The sequence below is a fragment of the Cotesia glomerata genome, linkage group LG8 (genome assembly GCF_020080835.1).
Source record: "Cotesia glomerata isolate CgM1 linkage group LG8, MPM_Cglom_v2.3, whole genome shotgun sequence".
In the NCBI taxonomy this organism is placed as follows: Eukaryota; Metazoa; Arthropoda; class Insecta; order Hymenoptera; family Braconidae; genus Cotesia; species Cotesia glomerata.
In genome coordinates, this window is record NC_058165.1 from 8,609,770 (window position 1) to 8,632,087 (window position 22,318).

The following is a 22,318-nucleotide window of genomic DNA, read 5'->3' on the forward strand; positions in this document are numbered from 1 at the left end:
CACCCTAATATATATATATATATATATATATTTGACTCGAAGATCAGTGTTGATTAATTGATAAAGATAGATAGTTATTATTATTATTCTAAACCGAATACTCCCGATCCGAATTCTTGAAGAATGACTAATTATTGATTATTACTTCTTCACCATAATATTTTATCGGTATGCGGTCTCATACCATCAGAGGAAATTTAGGTGAAATTCACAATTAAAATTCGTTTTTTCGATAATTATTGTTAGAGAAAGATGTAATTTTTACTCAGTGTAACTTTTTTCAGTAACTGAAAAAATAATTCAGACAGCCCAGACCAGGACTCGAACCTGGATCTTTTGGTTGCATATGTATATATGTACATATAGATATATTAAATACCTTAAATATTTTAAAACCTTGGCCAAAAGAGACTTACTCAGTGGAACTTAATAGGTAACTGGAAGGTAGTTACGGACAGTGTCTCGGATAGCTTAACTGGTAGAGCATTTGGTGCGTAACCAAAAGATCCAGGTTCGAGTCCTGGTTTGGGCTGTCTGAATTATTTTTTCAGTTACTGAAAAAAGTTACACTGAGTAAAAATTACATCTTTCTCTAACAATAATTGTCGAAAAAACGAATTTTAATGGTGAATTTCACCTAAATTTTCTCTGATGGTATGAGACCTCATACCGATAAAATATTATGGTGAAGGAGTAATAATCAATAATTAGTCATTCTTCAAGAATTCGGATCGTGAGTATTCGGTTTAGAATAATAATTATAACTATCTATCTTTATCAATTATTATTATTATTATTATTATTATTATTATTATTATTATTATTATTGTGTTATTAAATGCTCAGGGGGGTTGTCCCCGGAGTCCGATTCTCCGAGGGCCCAGCCTGAGCTCCATCCATTACTGCTGGACCACTCCGCACAACAAGGCGGTTAGTGATCACAGCAGGCCAAAGTCATTTTCCTAAGTAGACGGAGGGAACCTAGTATGACAGCCTTCTGCATCCTGACCGCCAAGAATTCAGCTTTTGATGAGCAAGCTGGAACTCTGGCAAGTGAGGATACAAAAGACTGTTTCATCCCTCCGAGGACGCCAACAATCAGGACGACGAGCTTGACACGGTAACCTGGGTAAAGTTTGCCAATTTTAAACAGGAGATCCTGATATATCTGTCTTTTGTGCTCTTCTTTGGCTGAGATGTTGTATTCAGCCGGGGCCGAGAACTCAATGACATAAATGTCACGAGTAGCCTTGTCGAAGAGCACAATATCAGGTTTGTTGTGATCTATCCGCCGAGTTGTTGCAAACGGCATGTTCCAATAAATTTTGCAACTGTCATTCTCAACAACCTGGGGAATATCTCCTGGCAGATAAGGCAGCACTGGTGTCATATCAATACCGTAGTAATGACGAAGATAATAGTACAGTACTCTCAGGGCAGCATTGTGACGCTGGATATATGCACCTCTCGCCAGCACAGGACATGCTGACAAAAGGTGCATGAGCGTCTCCGGGTGTTGTTTACACATCCTACATGACGTGTCCAGAAGCTGCACCTGGAGCACCTTGCTACGGTATTCTAGAGTGTTAATGACACCATCTTGGCAAGCAAATATGAACCCTTCAGTCTCGGACATCAGGCCAGCTGACTTTAAGAAGGAAAACGTCAGCTGGGTGGACAAGCCATGATCACGCACGTGTTTGAAGAACACGCTGTGCATGGACTTGTCCATCAGTTCGCCTAGGAGTAGTTTTTCCTCGACAGCCCTGATGACGCCCTTGAGTTCCTCCTCTCGGAGTTCCATAAGAGCGTCCGTCTCACTAATACCAAGGGTTCTTGCGGCATAGATAGCTGCCTTTATACAAGAACGACCCCTTATGCGCATTCTCATGTTTATGAACAATTTGCATAAGAAAGTCATCCTCGTCTGCAGTGAAATTGACAACTTCGTGTGTTAAACCCAGGACCAAACGATCATGCAGCCGCTCCAAACTCTGCAGACCTCTCCCACCGATGGACCGGGAGAGGTATAATCTGGCGACTGATGAATTGGGGTGCATGCTCCGGTTCATGTTGATAGTCTTACGGGTTTTGATGTCGAGATCTCGCAGATCCTTTCGGGCCCATTTTAAGACACCGAAAGAGTATAGTAAGACTGGGACAGCGAGCATATTAGAAGCGGAGACTTTATTTTTACCGGAAAGTTCGGAGGACCAAATTTTCCGGAGTCTCCTAACATACTCGCTACGGAGAGTTGCTTGGACTTCGGAGACCGCATGCATGCGGTGCTCTTCCATTCCTAGATATCTATACAACTCTCCGGCGTCTAATTGTCTTAAAACGCTCCCATCTACCAACTCGACATCATCACCCGTAACAGAGCACTTACCCCTCGCCAGATGTACGACCGCACACTTGTCCAACCCAAAAGACATTCCGACATCCCGCGTGTACTCTGCTACGATGTTAAGGGCCGCCTGTAGATGATCTTCATCAGCACTATAAAGCTTCAGGTCATCCATATAAAGCAGATGGGTAATCGAGTATTTTCGATCACCCGGAGGCCCCACAGAGTACCCACGAGTTTTACGGAGAGCAACAGATATAGGCAGCAGTGAGATGCAAAACAGCAGAGGGCTTAAGGAATCACCTTGGAAGACCCCTCGTTTGTACTCTACAACTCCGGTTATGTGCAATGCGTTTCCACTTCCAATGTGAAAACGCGTTCGCCAGAGCTGCATTGTACGCCGAATGCATTCCACTATTTCAGGATTGACCCCCAGGCATTTGAGGAGATATAAAATCAACTCATGAGAAGTTGAGTCAAATGCCTTGCGATAGTCGATCCAGGCCATTGACAGGTTGCGTTGATAGTAGATCGCATCTTGTGTGACACATCGATCAACTATCAAGTTCTCTTTGCAACCTGACAGGCCTCTTTTGCTGCCACGCTGTTCATATATCTGTTGCCATACAGGTTCTATCTCATGCAAAATACGGTTGTTTAAAATTTTTGTAAAAATTTTATAAACCGCATTCAAGCAGGTGATAGGCCTGTAATTCTTTGGGTCAGACAAGTCACCTTTTTTTGGTATCAGTACGGTTCGCCCTTCCTTTTTTATTATTATTATTATTATTATTATTATTATTATTATTATTATTATTATTTCCCTAGAAATATAAATAACTTTCATAATTACATCTAAGAATCAAAATTTATGTTACAAAATTTTATTAGAAACAAGGAAGAAATAAGAAGAATAGTTAATATGACTCATTTTATTGAATTCAATATTTCTTACAACCATATCAGACATTTTTCATCATCGTCAAAAGTATTCGTATAAAAAAATAATTGTAACACAAAAAGAAAAAAAAGAACTGACAACTGAGAATACAAAGAAAGAAAACTTAACGATTAAAATAAATTCCCTGAGTATTTACGTATGACAGTCACAATCACAACAAAGTACGTGGATAAATTATCTACGATGCATAGCTATTACGTTATAATTTAGCGTCGACAATTAAAAACGAGGAACTCAAAAATGCAAATCCGTCGATCAAGATTATCATTACAATAAAAAAAAAAATAAATAAATAGCGAAGCTAATATAGCAAGACAAAAGAAAATCCTGATAACTAAAATAAAAAGTAAATTCATTTAGATAAAATTTATAAATAAAACTACTCGTTCTCGAGTGGTACGATGAACGGTGCAATAGAGTCGGCGTCCTCGCAATCCGGAATCATTTTTCCCTTGAACTTGACGCATGTGTCTGCACACAATTGACCCTCAAAGTACGGCCCGAACATTTTCTTGCACTGAGCGCAGTTTCTTATGCACGTTCCTAATTATAATTATAAATCAATTAATATAAAACAAAGCTCATCACTAAAATAATTTATTTCTTCTTCTTACCGATACGATTTCCATCAGCTGGCATTGCGATAACCATCGTGATGATTCCAACAATGAACAATAGACACAACTCATTTGAAATCTTCATGGCTAGGCATACAAATATATCATTTATTATTTTTAATAATTAACTATCTACAAGTCACTTGACATTCATTTTTTTTCACTTTGTTATCATTAATCATAATTCTAAGTCATATTGAAAATTTATTTAAAATAGTTAAATTTGACATCTTTTTTTTTGTAGAAGACGAAAATTGGCAGCCGAAAAATCTGCAGTTTTATAAAAACAAACACATCAAATAATTATTAATTATTAATAATTAATAAAAACAACAGTAATAATAAAACGAGATAGAAGTTATAAGGATCTTCTTGAGCTTCTCACATCTCTTCGCGAGCAATGATCACTACGTTTTGTCCCACGCTTTTATAACCGGAATCTCAACATCGCTTCCGTGTTCACCTTACCATTTACCTGCCATTGTATGTTGCCGTTCAATTAATATGGATAGACTTTTTTATGCTTTTTTTCGAGGCATCCAATGTCCATATCGGTAGATACTGATTTATACCGATCATACATTCTATTTATAAACCGATCTTTGTAATAATCATCAATAATTATATTCTTATTTATATTATTATATATCATACATTTCAGATTTCAGAATCTGAATCAAAACTTACCGGCTAAGTTTCGGCTGGCTGAAGTGAATGGATCTATTGTTTGACGAATGTTGACTGACGAACCCATTTTGGATGCTGAGGCTTTTATACCGAAAAATCTTGGAAAAACCTGATAGATCTATAATTATATTTCTATGATTGTCTAATTCGATTCTTCGATTTCCTGGCCACTCTCGGAGGAAAGGTCTCACTGAGCGAGACATTCAATTACGCTACAATATTCAATTTATTATACGTTTCTATTCGACGGAAAGTTAGTGTTGTGTGTTTTGAGAAGAAATAATTAATCGCTACCTTGAATTAATGCATATATTTATTCTGCAATTTTCTCAAGTCACTATAATTACAAAAAATAAGGTAAGGTTTTTTTTTTTATTATTACTTATTAATGAATCGGTAATTGTTTAACTATTTTTTTTAAGGGGTTATATGCAATTAGAAGGCCGAAAAAAGGGATTTTTTTTATAATTCTTAAGAGGTTTTTCAATTAATTAATGTGAAAATTGATATATTTATAGTAGTGACTTTTAACTTTAATTATAAGTTTCTTTTTTTTTGCAAATAATATATTTTCTGGCTCCTCTAGATGATCTTCGAGAAATTCTTAAAAGAAAGTGTCTTGCGGAGAGCACAATATTTTTAGTTTTCAATCGAAAAAGTATAGATCTTGTTTTTGTAAAAAAAATCAATACGGAATGATCAAATCTTAAAAATCTGGATTAAATACTAAAGATACAAAAAAATAATAAGATGATTTTATTTTGTAGGAAATTTTATTCTCTACCAAAAAATCTTCATCAATTTTCATCTATCTCTTATCATTTAACCAGAATTTCAAATTTTATTTCAATCATCTCCGATTAGCTAACGTGTTGAGAAAACTTGAAGTATAAATTTCTGTTTAAATACTGAAGATACGAAAAAATTTTAAAATATCTTTATTGTAGGAAATTTTATTTTCTATAAAAATAGTCCTTATCAATTGCTTCGTATTTCTCATTTTTCAATCAGAATTTAAGTTTAAACTGATATCTTCAGTTTGAGTTATCGAAATTTAAAAAACAAACACAATTATAAGATATAATCTAGTGATTAATCGGAGAAATTATCAAAATGTCTACTTTAATCAAAATGACGGGCAGACAAAAAAATGGTCTTCTTTCGATAAGAATTTTAGCCTTAAATACGTTAATACAGTATAAAACATTTATCGGAATTATTGATCCTTGGATCAATTACTTAAAAATACACTTAATAAATTAGTCTTAAAATTTAAGAATGATTGGTTCAATCATTTTTGAAAAATTTTGCTCACTGCTTCTGAAAAACCGGCATTCAATTTACAAATGTGCGTAGAACTTTGAAAAGTTGGTTTTTTTTTTTTTTTAATTTTAAGTGCATATATTCCCTTAAAGTTTAGAAAAAATATAAAAATTACAAAAATTTTTCAAAAAACAACAATTACTAATAAATTTTCCCATTTACGCTGATGTATTATCAAAAATTGATTCCATGGATTCATTTTTTTTAGTTTCTTCTCCGCTGGCGTCATCTCGATCGTCATCAAAGACGTCTCTTAAAAATTTATCGAAGTCAAAAGGCTCTTTGATTTTTCCAAAGTCGAAACCGGTTGTATCAAAGAACTTGAAATCGTCATCATCATCACTATCACCATCATCGTCATCAGACTCATTTTCATCACGGTTTTTATATCTGTCACCGTCACCGTCACCGCGCGTCTTGCGGTCAATATCCTCGGACGTGTTATCTGGATTTTTACTTTCACTATCATCACCAGCATCAGCTCCCTTCTCTTGTTGTTCATTTGAAGGTGTACCAGGGTCAACGGCATCATTGTCAATATCTCTGCGAGTACTCGCACTTTTATGTTTCTCCTTGGTTAATTTTTTTCTGACTTCGCCCAAACTTTCCTCACCTTTTTCATAATCTTGTACCTCGACATATGGTATCACTATTTTATTATTATTATTGTTATTATTATCATTATTTAATTCAAAGTTATTTTTAGAATCGTTCTTGTTTTTATCTGCCTGTAGCTCGAGGATATTTATATAATTTTTATTTCTCAATAAAACTGAGTCGGCTTTTGTCTCACTGGTCAATTTTTTGCCATCATTATCATTATTTCGGTAATCAGATACAATAATCCGGTCGTATTTCAATTGTGGGTGTGAATTAACGAGTTTAGAAGCTTCTGGTTTATTGCAATCTTTGAACACTCTCGTGTACGATTTTTTATTATCAATATTTGAAGATCTTTTTCTTCGATTTTTCCCGCCAAAAATATAATTCTTAATCAAATTCTTCTGATTTAATTCTGGTAAATTGTCCTGAGAAAATTTTTAATCATGAAGGCATAAAATAATAATTATATAAAGATAAAAAAAGCTGGATCTACAAAGCATAAAAATCTTTATTATTTATTTACACAAAGTATAAAAATACATATTACCAAAAAACTTTTCTAGGTACAAATGTTAGTAGTATATTTACAATGGGTCAATACAAATTGAAAGTTTGATTAACTTTTGATAATTTACCTTCACACAGAAAAAAAGGTTAACTTGCTTTTCATTAAAAACTACAAAACTTGAAAATTTAACAAATAATTATCTGAGCCGAAGAAGTAACTAGTGATCTCAATAATATAAATTTTGTTGGGTTGAGAATGTTCATTTTTTTCTGAACTAAAAATAATATACATTTAACCCGAGACCGGACTCGAACCCTGATCGGTATTTGCTATGGAAAAAGAGTGATACCACTTCGCCAACAAAACGATCGAGTAATCGACTTTAATCTGTTGAAATATTAGTAATATGTGATTTTGTTTAGGATTTAAAGGCAGCGTTGCTGTCGGATTCTTTAAAGCCAAGAACATCATCTTTGAGAGTTTAATTATATTATTTTGGAGTAAGTTAAATATACCTCTTGTTTCGAGAGATTTTATTTTGTTAGTCCGAAATATTTTATGTTTAAATAGAAAAATAAATTAATATTTCCTGAAAAATAATTTAACTTTATTGAATTATTTGTAACTTTTTAATGAAAATAATTTACTTGAACCAAGATATTCGCCAGTTTCCTAAAAGTTTTCTTGAACCAACAATATATTTGTTAAGCGAAGATATATTTTTTTTCTGTGTAGTTAGTGAGTAATAATATACTTAAAAAATATCTCAACGTCACAAAATAATAGCTTAATTGCTACTGAGAATTACTTTTTGTTATTGTAATAAATCTTGTGGAAAATACGTAATCGGTAATTAATCTTTAACATCATAGTATCATTATATTATTAAATTAAATTTAAATGTACTTATGACACATAAGAATGTTTTTTTTTTTTTATTTATGGATACTTTCCGAAGCTTACTTTACTGCTCTGCTGGTGCATACTTTTAATCATTTTTCTAATTTATTTTTACGTGTTCTAGGTTTACTTTGCCCACTGATTGAATTCTGCAAAGCTACTCACGTATTGAGTCGCGTGACTCGTTGGGAACTCGGCCCACTTGCTGAAATCGATTCCTGATAGGACACCACTCTTGCAGGGAACTCGAGGGTTTCTACAAAAAAATTTAACGAAATTAAAATCGTAAATTTAAAATTATAAAATTATACACTGATAGAAAAATTTATTAACTGTTAATAAATTAGTTTATTTGGAAACAATTTGTTAATTTATTAAACATAACTAAATATTTTTTTATGATATATTAATAAATATTTTTCTTGAAAAAAAGTACAATTATTGATAGTTAGCAAATATTCTTTCTTAGTTGATTAATTTTTTTGAAATGAATATTTCTTTTTAGCGTTATAGTAAGATGTGAAGATCATACATAAACAAATAGTGCCAAAAAAATTTTATAATAAAGATACGATACACTAATTATTTTCACTGCTAAAAAAATTCTGTAACTTATTACAATTATTCGGATCAAATAATCGGTAGAGTCTGGCGCCAAGTTTCGTTCTCAAAGCAGACTACCGATTTCGTATACAAAAATTCGTATATTGCACGCCTCATAAGCGAAGCGTTGAGGTTGTGCTCTACTCTCGACATTTCAAAAAAAGCAGTTTTCTCGAAACTGAAATTGATTTTTGTTATTTATATCGCACTTACAGGTTAATATGAGTACTCTTATATCAAGTCGAATAATTTGTCAGTCACATAAAATATATTTCAATAACAATTTTTTTGTTTAACATAGTAAATAATAACATTAAACATAATCTTTTCTGGACGTCCGTGTATGGATGGGTGTATGTGGCAGGGAAATTGGTCGAAAAAATGATCGTACCGGAATAATTTTTTTTTTATTATCTGAAGTAACACACGACGGATTTTCTCAATTAATATGAGCGTTCAATTCACTGTCGTTAAATTATTATTTATAAAAAACTAATATATGACTGGATTTTTTTGCATATCTGTCTACATTTTATTAGAGTATTTTCTTTCCTCACCTTAGAGTTATGGCACCACTAAACCATAGCAGAGTTTTCTGTTTTTTATTATTTTGCTTTTTATCTTTTATTTTAATCAATTTTATTGTGAAAAATGAGATTATGAGGTGTGCACTTTTGGATTTTCCAAACTTTTTTCCTACTTTTATAGGTATTTTAACAATGTAACGTCGTACATTTTTAAATGTGAAATTATCAAAGTGACCGTATTGAAAGTCTAGTCCTAGATTACGATGTTACAATTATAAGATTTCCTATAATTTTTTTGTCGTGTGACTACTAGTAAATATTTCGAAACTATTAAATATATTATACTAATAAAGCTTACGAAAAAATAACAATTCCCTCTATCAGTGCATATCAAAAAATAACTTTGTTTAGGATTCGAACCCTGGACCTTCGAAATTTTTTCAGTAAACTTAAATACCAAAATTTTAGAATTCTAACTATGAGAATTGTAGTCACATAGTGATTAGTTTTTTAACAAAATATTTGATCCAGTTTATTTTACACTATTAAATTTATTTCTTAACAGACTGATAGAAGAACTTATTAACTCTAGATAAATATTAATTAAATTGTTTAATGTTAAAAAATAACTTCTTCACAGTTAAAAATGCTTACTAAATATTAAAAAATCTTTCTATCAGAGTATATAATAAATTTATATTTTATAATTAAGTTTGATGACTTACACTTCGTGATCAGCAAGAACCATTGGATACAGTTGTATTGAATCGACTAGATCGGTATTATCGCAAATAAGTCTAGCGAGTCTTGCCTTACGTAACTCGTTTAATTGATCTAAAAATCGTTTAAAGATAAATTTCTCATTATTAAAGAAAAAAAAGAAGAAATACTTAATAAAAACTGTTAAATGAAAACAAAATAATTACGGAGTGTAAATGACGACGGCTGGTTAGGCAACTCGTACCAAAATCTATCACCCCGCCTTGAATTGCCGAATTGTGTGGCAATAATACACGACAACGTGGGTCCCAACATGGCCCCAGGTAGCGGTCGCTCCGAGACACCTCCTGACCAAAGATCAATGTCCGCTGGAGTTCTAAAAAATAAAAATAAAAGAATTACTGGTATAATAATAATAATAATGTTAAACCAGTTGAGATCAATTATGATTTATCTGAAAAACACCCACTGGAAAATAGAGCTATAACGCAATACAGTATCATTTGGCATTATACCAAGCAATTCATCGAATGTATGCGCCACAGGTAGTCCGCATAATTTCCTAAATTCCATGTAACTGGGTATACCGAGTTCTCGCCCACGCTGCATGTTGAATGACACTAAATCCATTCCAAATTTAGCTCCAACTTTTTTGAATAAATGGTTCGTTACCTATGAAATTAATTTTTATTAATTGATTATTTTATTAACATTCTTTATTGTTATAATTATTATCATTAAAATTTTAAACTGTCAAATAATAATAATAAAATGTTTACTTTTCCAAAAAAATTTGAATTTTATCATAATAATAATTATTATTATTATTGTTAGTTTAAAAAGTTTTTGAGAAATTGAAATTTTGCAAGAATTTTTTCGATCGAATTTTTTTTAAGCTTTTGAAGTTTTCAAAACAAAATTGACAAAAAAAAAGTTTTTTGAAATTGATTAAAAAAATTGAATTTTATTTTTATTATTACTATTATCACTATCATGACTATTATCAGTTTAAAAATTTCAAGGTAGTTAAATTTTTACAAAAATTTTTCAATCAAATTTTATCTAAACCATCTAAATATTTAATAATAATATCAACGATAATAATAGAATTAAAATTTTGTTAAACTAATATTTTCTTTTAATCAAAATTTAGAAAATTTTCCTTCTCACAAAATTATAAATTTGAATGATTAAAAAAATTGTTGTTAATAAAATTATTTTATTTTAGAATTTTACTTCAGAAGTTATTGAATCATCCATAGCTTGAGCAACTTGATTCATCAATCCCATAAAATACTCGTCAATAACACCAGCTCGGTACAAATCCCATGGTCTTCTTATCAAATCCGACAATCGTTTTGACGCTGTAAAAAAATTATGATCATTAAGATATTAAATTTTTCCTTGTAGAATTATCAATAATAATAATTACCAATAAATTTATGAGCCTTGCTCCATCTTTCAACAGCAGTCGGCAGTAAAGAGTGTCCAAATCTAAAAGCAGCAGCCGCGAAAGCGTCAATAACACTAGGATTGACACTGGAGTCATAACCATCCCAGTAATTGTATTTCTCCAAAATAAGCCCGAATTTCTCCATGGTATCCAGTCCGAGGATCATGGGCAAAAATTCGTTGTATGTAACATGCTGAATTTCGGCAATAACTATACGCCTGGCTTCTTGGAAGAGCGTTTCATCGTCCCAGTGCGGATTAACCAGTCCGAGGGCTTTGGCAACTCTATTATGCTCTCTCGCCATCAGTGTGTGCATGCATGTCAATACCAACTGCTCGTTAACACGAATTTCACCTGTCGAATGTTAAACGGTAAAGTATATTTTTATATGGTAAGAAATTTTTTTATTATATTTATTTATTTCCTTTTATACAACCCAACAGCCAAAAGGCCAATAACAGGGTCTAAATAAGTTGATACAGATTACAAAGTATAACTTAAAACTAAGTGCGCTGTACTGGTAGCTTATACAAAAGAGAAGTAATAAAACAAATTAATAAGATATAAAGAAAATATTTATTATGATTTATTAACTGTTAAATCGTTTGTTAGACATAATCTATTAACTATTAATGAGTATTTGTTTATGGTTAATGAACATATATAAATATTTGTTAATTGTTAATAAACATTGGTTTTGATTCTTGAATAAAAAGTAAGTAAAAAAATTAAACTTTGAGAATTTTTATAATCCCAGTCCTTCAATAGATAATTTCATTAGATCAGAACCATTAATTATTTTTGAATAACAAATATTAATATTAAACTGAATAATAAAACAATGGTGAAATTAATAAGTTACAGAATGTTTTTTCGAAGAAAATATGATTAGTATTCACACTCCAAAAAAATATATTAACTGTAAATCAAAATACTTTCACACTAATAAATTATATTATTAGTGTGGTAGGAAATAAAAGTAACAATTTAAAGTGAGAAGTAAAATGAATTGGATCAAAAAGTCTCCGCTAAGGAATTGTTAATATTGAAGAAGCTTTATTAACTTTTAACTAATGATTTTTATCATTTGGTGGTTTAATAAATCATTAATTAACAATTAATACATCATTTATTTAATATTTGTTAACTAATTAATAAATATTTATTAACTGTCAATAAATGTGCTTTTATCAGAAAAAATATTTATTAATAATTAAAAAAATATTCAGTTATATTTAAAAATGGATAAATTGTTTCGAAATAAATGAATTTTGATAAACAATTAATAAATTATTCTATCAGTGTAAGTATGATCCAATTATGTTATTATCTCTATCACACAATATCATTAAAATAATAATACATCTTGGTCTCTATTTAAATCTTAATCCAAACTAACTTTGTCTGTTTACTTAGGAATCAATTATTTAACCGCTAGTTTCTTAATTGAAAACCGGTAAACCAAAAAAAAAGTACGTACAAGGGTAAGAATGCTGTCGACCGGCGGATTGCATAATGAAAGCGATAAATAATCACGATCACACTACACGCCAAGAAGTAGCGAGTGTTACGTGGTACATAAAGGCTAAAGACTAGAAACTACGTTAACCCTGTTTTTAAATAACCGCGGGCGAATTGAACTCTCTCATAACAGCGATGTATCAACTATCAACGCAATATCTGAGTCACGCGTCTTACGCGCAACACAACACGTGTATTACAGTATTACAATATTAAGATTGATATTTACCTGCGTCGAAACAATACATCGAAGCGTTTGGTCTTGTACAACCTTCGTCGGGAATATCCAGTTTCAGCGGCAAAAGATCTTTCAATCCGTATTCGGCGAATACTGGGTTCATTCTCAGCAGCCCGGCGTAGCCTGACCGTAATTTACTGGATCAAAAGTCAAAATTATAAATTAGCACTTTAAATTTTTCTTATTTTTCTAATGTAGATATATTTAAGTATATATACAGAAAATTTTAATGTCAATCAGATAAGAATTTCAAAAGTTATATGGATATGTGTAAAGACTAATTGGAGCTTGCCTTTATTTTTTAAACTATTGTTCTTAACTATATTTTTCGGTAATTTATCCAAAAATGAATGATTCTGATAAAAATTTAATATTTTTATAAATAATCTAAGGCTAAAATTTTCATGAAAATCAATATTTTTTTTTTCAACCCATAATTTTTTTAAAATTAGGTATTTTGATTATTCCTTTGGATTTTTGAATTTCGATGACAAAAACCGAAGATATCAGTTTGAGATAAAATTCTGGCCGGATAATGAGAAATTCGGAGAAACTGACAAGGGCCATTTTTATAGAAAGTAAAATTTCCTCGAAAAAAGGTTTCTTAGGATTTTTTTGTATCTTCATTACTTAACCCAGATTTTTGAGATTTTATCATTTGGTATTAATTTTTTGACAAAAACAAAATTTACACTTCGTTAGTTTTTTACTTTGTGATTCCGAATGACTTTGACCACAAGACACCTTTTTTAGAGGACGTTCCGAAGATCGTCTACAAGAGCCAGAAAAATCATTGTTTCCAAAAAAAAAGAAAAAAAATTATAATTAAAGTTTTAAGTCATCCCCATCCGTACATAAATTTTTATATTAAGGGGCACACCTAATGTGAAATTTTTAAAAAATCGATTTTTTTTTGTTTCATATTTCGATAGGCTATACCTTTAAAAATAACATACTAAAATTTTTAATTAATATCTCAAATAGTTTTCGAGTTACAGCTATTTCTAGAGTAGCCGCTCGGCAGTTAGAATAGGATCATTTTATTTTTAAACGCGTTTTTCTCGAAACAGCATTTTTCTAATTTGCTGCAGTGATTACTCGGAGACAAATGATCTGATCACTATCAAATTTTTTTCTGCATGTTCTGTTTATAGTTCTCCATACAATGACCTACCAGTTTTTTGATCTGATCAAAAATCGAATTTTGGCAGACTAAGAACGACTAAAATTTTGGGTAAAATTCAACTTTGTTTTTTAAAACGCCGCCATTTTGTCAATTTTTGACATTTTTTTTTCGGCCGTAGGTCATTGTACGGGCAATATCTTCTAGTTAGAAGACCTTTTTTGAGCACCGTCGGAGATCGCATGTAACTCGAAAAATATTTAATTTTTTTCTTCAAAAATTTTACTGTGTATTCTTAAAATATGTATAAATATACCCTTAAAATTTAAAAACAATTGATACAGTAGTTTTTTTTTTTTAATTCCCAAACATCGCCTTTTTTTTAGGTTGTCACACTAGGTGTGCCCCTTAATCAATTGAAAAACCTTTTTTTAAAAAATGATTAAAAAATAAATTTTTTGGCCTCCTAAGTGCGTATAATTAACTATATTAGTAAATTAACATACCGAGAAAAGTGTTCGTTGATTCCATATACAGTGTTTCCATCCAAAACGCCTGTCAGAAGATTGAAAGGAATTCTGGATCCCAAACGACAGCCTGGTCTCACTGCAGGAAACGCACGAACAAAGTTATGACAGCGGATGTTGAACAACCTATAGAAGTAATCGTCTTCTGGGACTTCGATCTCGAAGCAGTACGGATTCTTCAAGTGAGGAGGACGGTCGCAACATTCTTCAGGATCGTTTCGATTCAGAGGATCTGATTCCAAATTTTCAAAAATAAATTATAAAAAATTTTTAAAATCCAAAAGTGCACGCCTCATAAAGCTCATTCAATTTTGAAGAAAAAAATGAATTATATTATTGAGTTATTCGTATTAAATGGACAATTTAACTAATTGATGAATAAAATTGATGAATAAAATTGGGCGTAAGCGCCCATTGTGTGTGTGTGTGTGTGTGTGTTTTTTATCTTAGGGGGGGGAATCCTTCTTACGGATTCCAGGCATAGCTGTTCGGCCTGGATATGTGGCGACTCGACGCAGCGTCATACTAAAACTCGACGCTAACGCCCCTACCCACTAAACCCTAAACCCCTTTTCTTCTTTCCTCTAATCCCTCATGGAAACCGCCGTCAGGCATTACTTCGTGAGGGGAGGATCTAGCTACTGCTATTCCTTCTGGTGGCTAAGGTGTTATTTTTCCTTCCTTCTAGTTTCTGTCATTTGCCCTTTTTCTTTCAATGGAACGCAGCTCTGTAAGCACTTCGGTAGTAAACGTGCTTGTGGCGTTCCAGGCAGCTTCGGATGACAGCATTTCTTCTACTATTGACTCTGGTGTGATTTTCTTGTTCAGGATCTTCTCTAACTCATCACGCTGTGGGTTAAAACGAGGGCACTCAAAGAAAACGTGCTCCGCATTTTCAGCAACTCTTGGGCAAGACGGACACTCTGGGCAATCATCGTGCTTAAAGCGATAAAGGTACTCCCGGAAACAGCCGTGTCCTGACAACATCTGGGTCAGATAGTAGTTGGCCTCGCCGTGATTCCGGTTAAGCCAAACGTCAATCCTTGGTATGAGACGGTGTGTCCATCTCCCTGTTGTCGCGGCGTCCCACTGCGATTGCCATCGCGCGATGCTGTTCTGCCGTTCTTTAGCTCTGAGTTCCTCGGCACTTTGTGCGGTTGTCCTCTTTCGTTGGTAAAGGTTACGCCTTTCCTCAGCTAGGACTCTGAGCGGCAAAGTTCCGGAAATGACACACACTGCTTCCTCTGATATTGTTCGAAAGGCGCAAGTGTGTGTGTGTGTGTGTGTGTGTGTGTGTGTGTGTGTGTGTGTGTGTGTGTGTGTGTGTGTGTGTGTGTGTGTGTGTGTGTGTGTGTGTGTGTGTGTGTGTGTGTGTGTGTGTGTGTGTGTGTGTGTGTAAGTATATAAACCTCTTATAATTTTTGAACGGTTCAACCGATTTCATCGCGGTTGGTGCCATTCGAAAGGGCTTCGCCAAACTTAGATTTCCTGAAAATTTAAACCGATTCAGACCGATAGATTTTGAGAAATTTCGAGAAATCTAAAAAAAAATAGGAAAAAAAATTTTTTCAGAAGTGGTTTTTTCGGAATATCTTTTAAACGGCTCTACCGATCGATTCCAAAAACTATTCAGCTCTCAACCTTGAAAAACCACGTCGATCGCCTTCAATCCGGTCAAAATCGGTTGATTCGTTCGAGAGATATCGTGAACGAAAGAAAACCGAAAAAACTGTTTTTTCGGAGTTACTCCGAAATTTTCAGTTTGACCAATTAAAACTTAGAAATTATTTATGAGGCTTGAAAAACTGCTTAGAATGCCGCCAACCGCGTAAAAGTGTTCTATGAAACTTCTATCAGACTTTTGAGCTCAAAAGCTCAAAAGCATAGAAAAGGTATCATTTTGAGCTCGGAGAGCTCAAAACAACATCCAGATTGTATTTTTGAGCTCGAAGAGCTCAAAAAAAACGGCCATGTATTAACGGAATCAGCGGGAAGTTGCAAGGATGGCCTTTAGGGTCAACCGCTTTCCTAATTTTTTTTTTTTAATTTTAATATTTTTTTTTAATTTGAATTTTATTAACAATGTTGATTTTTTTGGAAATTTCAAATTTTTTTTTCAAAAATTCGACGTGGAAACTTGTTTTAAACAAATAAAAATTTTAATATAATTTCAATCCGAATTTAATCCCGATTTTTTGTGCACTACAGCTGCTTTTAGTTTATTCAGAAATGCATCCACGGTAACGCAGATTCTTAAACTTTTTAATATTTTTTAATAACTTAGATAGTAGTTATTATTATTACTGATGGTAGCTATAACTATCAGGTTATATTAGGAATTACGATTTTGATGATAGTAGTAATTAATTAAAATAATAACAGTTATTATTACTGATTACCATCATAATAGTAGTAGTTACCATCAAGATGGTAAATACTACAATTCAGATGGTTTACTTAATTATTTAAATAATATTTACTACTATCGAATTCAGTTAATAGATTTTAACATAACTAGATAATAAACTCTACTATAAAATTTTCTCCGTGTACGTGTATTCATATTATTTTATAAGTGCATTATAAATAAGAAAAATAGAGACATTTTTCCTTCAGAAAGTTACTTGATTTTAATAAGGCGAGAGTAGTGCACTGCCTTAACCGCTTCGCGTTATGAAGCGTGCGATAATGATCGAAATTTTGATTTTACCCAACGGAGTCGCTGTGAGGGTGTAATCGTGGTCCATGAACTGTCCCCATGCAATCACCATGACAGTGCCTGCGTGGTCGTGATATCCTTGATCAGGATGCATTGTCCTCGAAACTACGCGAGACAGAGGCAAATCTCCTCCAGTCGAAGATATCCGCGGTGAATTGATGCCGTCAGAGAACGCCGGAGGCATTAATCTAAAAAATAATGAAATTTTAACAGGAAGATTTTGCAATCTTAAGAACTATGGGTCTAAATCAGGCTAGTGAAAGTCACACCGAATTCAGACCAAGTTGTTAAATAAAATTTTGATGGATTTCGTCAATTACCTGTTGAAGGGGGTAAGGGCTGCGCCCCAATTCGGATGATCGATGTTAGTACAGAGGCCGTCAAAACGACGATATTTACCCGCTCGACACTCCACGTTCGACAGAAATGCTGGACACACTTCTTGGATGAGAGTCTTTGAGGTGTCTATCAGCGGTAATTCGTTCTCAATTTGGTCCTTCGTAAGCCCGTATCTTTAGAAATATTTATATTAAGATTTAGTAATCAATAATTAATAATTACACTGATAAAATAATTTATTGACAATTAATAATTCTTTTATTAGAAAACAATTTGGACATTTGTTAATACAACTAAATAATTTTTTACAGAAAAAAAGTATATTTATTAACAGTTGATAAATATTTATTAAATGATTTAAAAATTCATCTGCTAACAATTGAAAAAACTTATTAATTATAAACAAATCATTCCATCATTGTATTTAAAAAAAATTACTCTGGGATTCTAACCCTGAACTTCTGAAAATTCTTATTAAACTTAAGTACCCAAATTTCAAAATTCTCACTACGAGAACTGCAGTCACCGAGCGAAAACTTTTGAACTAAGATTTCAATTTAATTTATTTTATTTTTTGTTTTAAATTATTAAATTTAGTACTAATTATTTTATAATAAATTCTTTTACTTGGAAACAATTCGTTCATTTATCAAATATAGTATATTTTAACTATTAATAAAAATTTTTTTTAAGAAAATTACATTCATTAACAGTTAATAAAATGTATTAAATATCAAATTAATAATTAATAATTATGGACTTACGTTTGCGCCAAAGATGAAGAAATATCAAGAAGTAGTTCCCCGACAGTTGCCAAATCTTCCGGTCGCCATTTTTCGTTACTCGGTTGGGCGACATCTTAGAAATTTATTATTTACTCATCAAATTCTTATTGTTAATTATTATTATAATTATTACTTATTACTTACTAATTCGCTGACGAGCATCATAGTAGGCGCGATTAACCGCCTCGTAAGTAATACAAGTGTAAGAGCCCGCCGAAGGTGTTCTGAAAATTAACCATCACTGTTATTACTTATCGGAATCTTGGAGGTATAAAAAAAATTTCTCTCGCTTATTAAAAAGATAGTTTGTAGGCGGAGAGATCTAGAAAGGCAATTGAATCAATAATAAAATAAAAAACAAAACTCTCATTTATCTCGAGTGGATCAATAAATGCATCCGGATCGCTCTTTTATTTAGCGGTTTATATTTTATTAATACCATGAGAATTAGACTAATAAACACGGATGTACAAATCTCAACATTTGTGTTATTATTTATTATATGTTATGTACTATATATTTTTCTAATTATTATTCTTTACTGCTCGAGATATTAAGAAAGTAATTGTGAAACTTTAAATTCCCATCATTATACAGTTTATGTCATATTTTTGAAATTATTACTTCCATCAAAAATTAATCATAATTAATACAATTTATATAATAAAAATATTTAAAATAAAAAAATCTCTAATCAGAATTCGAAATGTCGACTTTCTATTTATGCGAACATTTTTACCGGTAGCAATAATCGTTTTTCTTTATGAATAAAATATAAATCAGATAGAATTTTTTGTTAAATCGTTTCATAGATTGTGTTATTACAAAAAACGTATGATTTTTATTTTATTTTATTTAATTAAACTATCGTTGAGAATTATTTACCACATATTATAGTTATTATCCCGTTAAGTGTAATTTAATTAATATATATATATTTATACTTTTTTATCGGTAAAACGTGAAGTATATGTTTTAAGCGATCGATTTATTTAACAATAACAATGTGATTTTTTCTTTTAAAAGCCCAATTTACAATTTTGTGAGACGAGAAATCAAAAATTTTTGTGTTTAAATTGGTAAAATAGAATTTGGATATTATTATTAAAATTTTAACTATCAACTGATCGGAAATTTACTAAGCAAAAATTTTGATCTCTTATGATTTTCTCCTAAAATTAATTTTTTCGAATTCATCACCATATATAATCATAGTAATTAGATAATGATTTTTCATTTTTCACTATGTGAGCTCTGATCAAGTGACTATATCTCCGGAAATATTAAGAATTGAGCTATAGTATAAAAACGTCTTAGGTATGAAATTTGCTCAACTATAATTTTGGTCTCTTATGATTTTATCCTAAAATCAATATTTTAGAAGTCTTTGCCATTTTTATAGTAACTAGATAATGATATTTTAATTTGCGCCATGTGAGCATTACTTAAATGGTTATATCTCTGGAACTATTCAGGAAAGGCCTATATTGTACAGACATTTTTGGTCGAAAATTTACTAAGATACAATTTTGATCTCTTATAATTTTCTTCTAAAATCTATAGTGAATTTTTTTTTTAATCTATAAAGAAATTATTATTATTAAAAAAAAACTTTTATAGTAAAAATACTAATAATCAAATACTAACTTATCGTTTTAAACGCATGGTTCAAATAGCCACCACTCTTTGACCTTAATTATTACAAATAATCAAATCCTATCGATCTATGTTGTATATTATACATTGTACATTGTATCAATGCGTGGTAACTTAATACGCTTTCACCGTACCAGTAACATTAGACAAGAAAACAGACTAAGAAAAAGATTGAAATTATCAAATGGACCTCATGTTATCTTTATATATGATTATTATTATTATTCTATTTACGCTGTATAGAGCTATTATATATTCGCTACAGGGCAGATATTATTAGTAAGTGTATGAATTATTTCTCCTTGCTTTTATTTAACATTTTATAAACAACTGCGCAAGACGTTAATTGATTCAAATTCACCCGCGAGCCAATTCAAGCCCCCCGCCAATTCGCTGTGAAATTATTTCCATGATAACAATATCAGTCACTTATTTATCACGTTAGTAATGCCAAAAGGGCGTATCTCAAATTATACGCCCGGATAAAAAAATTTTTTTTATATATTCAACTTGAAAATGTGTGTAATGCATAAATCTGTGGGAAAAAAAGGAAAAAGAAATTCTTGTGATTTGCCCTTTTGGCTTTAAAAAAATAATTCTAAAAGTCAAAAGGGTGTACATACAGAAAAATTGTATTTTTATTTTTTGACTTTTTGCTTCAAAAATTGAAAGTTTTCAATAAAAAATTCGTTAGAAATCTGCTTGTTGCTGAGGTACTTTGCTGATGTTGGAATTTACATAAAATTTTGCTATAATATGTTTGATTTTGTTGAGTTATACTGAAAAATAGCATCTCGGTCAAGTTCGAAAATGGACTAAATCGGTTCATTAGTTCTGAGGTTGTAAGTATTTTAATAAATTTCATAATTTTCATAAAAATCAAAATCTCACGAAATTTTCCGAAATAACTTCAAAACCTTAATTAATAACTAAATTCTGACAATAGAATTTTAAAATTCATGTAATTAGTTTCAATTTATCTTATTATACATTTTTTTGTTTCTTCTACAGCTTCTAAAATCAGCCAAAGTATAAAAACTAATTATTTTATTGTCATCATCGAATAAGTACTGAATAGCTAATTTTTTCTTAAATTCCGTAAAATGGATGTTATAGCTTATAAAATAAATTACAATATTCATTATTGAATCTATAACTTCCCTTAAATTTATAAATTGTGTGAACGTTCTAAAGATAGTTTCAAATATTTTAACTATTACTATGTGCTTAAATTAAGAAATCTACCTTTCTATATCGATTATGACCGAATTATTCTTTTTTTATAGTTTAATTTTGACATTACGACATCCTAAGTATTTCTTATTATTTTAATTTTTAATTTTCATAGCCATAAGCTCATACGAGGAAAGAAAATTGTACGAAAAATTACGATGAAAACATCGTAATTTTTAGTATAGGACATGCAGTGCCGGACCAGAACTCAAACATCGTAATTTATACGATGCAACATCGTAAATTTCTATCACTCAAATTAAAAAGAAGTTTAGGTCACCGAAAAAATAATTCTGTATCACCCAGGAATCGAAACCGGTGTCCTCTCCACCACAAGTCCAAGGTTTATCCCCTAACGCTATCGGAGGAAATATCTAAAGCTTCTGTTCAGTCACATAATAAGACCCTCGATCCAGTAGTTGGTCATCTTTCAGTGGTGGCGTCGCAAACTACTGGACACTGTCTCTCTTTTATTAAAACATATAGTATGCGTCCTTATTCACTTGCTCTTATGGAAATAGTATATTACACCCCTTGGGAAAGAAAATAAGAAAAGCCTCGGCTTCGCCTCGGCCAACAATTACATGTGATCTGAGGTTTTCTTTTTTACTTCCTAAGGGCTTTATACTATTTTTTTGTCTGACAAACGCGGAAAGCGGTAACTTTGTTTAGCACAGCGGGACGAAAGTTGCCAGTTTCCGCCCGGAGGGCAAAAAAAAATTTACTAAATAACATCGTAATTTTCAATAATTCAAATTGTATTCTGTAGACGGCAGCATCGTAAAAATCGAGATACTGAAAGTCTAGTCCTGGATTACGATGTTACTATTGTAATTTTTCATAGGATTTTTTTTCCGTGTAATGTTGAATTTTTAACTTCTCGCTTAGAAAATTGAAAATTTTCAAAAATCGGGAAGTTATTGGCTTT

General features: G+C 31.5%; 3 protein-coding genes across 3 annotated transcripts; all 3 read right to left on the reverse strand.

The window, feature by feature from the left end:
* Positions 1–3,264: 3,264 nt before the first annotated feature.
* LOC123270440 lies at positions 3,265–4,900 on the reverse strand. The gene is made up of 3 exons (XM_044736469.1): positions 4,613–4,900; positions 3,923–4,012; positions 3,265–3,851 (listed from the first exon to the last, which is right to left on the reverse strand). The coding sequence occupies exons 1-3, from the start codon at positions 4,677–4,679 to the stop codon at positions 3,688–3,690; spliced, it is 321 nt and encodes a 106-aa protein (XP_044592404.1). The 5' UTR covers positions 4,680–4,900; the 3' UTR covers positions 3,265–3,687.
* A 1,193-nt stretch (positions 4,901–6,093) lies between these two features.
* LOC123270879 (uncharacterized protein DDB_G0283697-like) lies at positions 6,094–8,042 on the reverse strand. The gene is made up of 3 exons (XM_044737023.1): positions 8,010–8,042; positions 6,729–6,963; positions 6,094–6,584 (listed from the first exon to the last, which is right to left on the reverse strand). Exons 1-3 carry the CDS (start codon positions 8,040–8,042, stop codon positions 6,094–6,096), a joined length of 759 nt encoding a protein of 252 aa, XP_044592958.1.
* LOC123270437 (chorion peroxidase) lies at positions 7,111–18,725 on the reverse strand (the record flags this gene model as incomplete). Its single annotated transcript, XM_044736467.1, is given in 12 exon segments — positions 7,111–8,202; positions 9,802–9,910; positions 10,003–10,172; positions 10,266–10,468; positions 11,033–11,160; positions 11,229–11,603; positions 13,000–13,145; positions 14,638–14,890; positions 17,369–17,565; positions 17,698–17,889; positions 18,481–18,574; positions 18,646–18,725. Coding segments are annotated over 12 exon segments (2,077 nt in total), but the record flags the coding sequence as incomplete, so codon positions are not given.
* Positions 18,726–22,318: the final 3,593 nt, after the last annotated feature.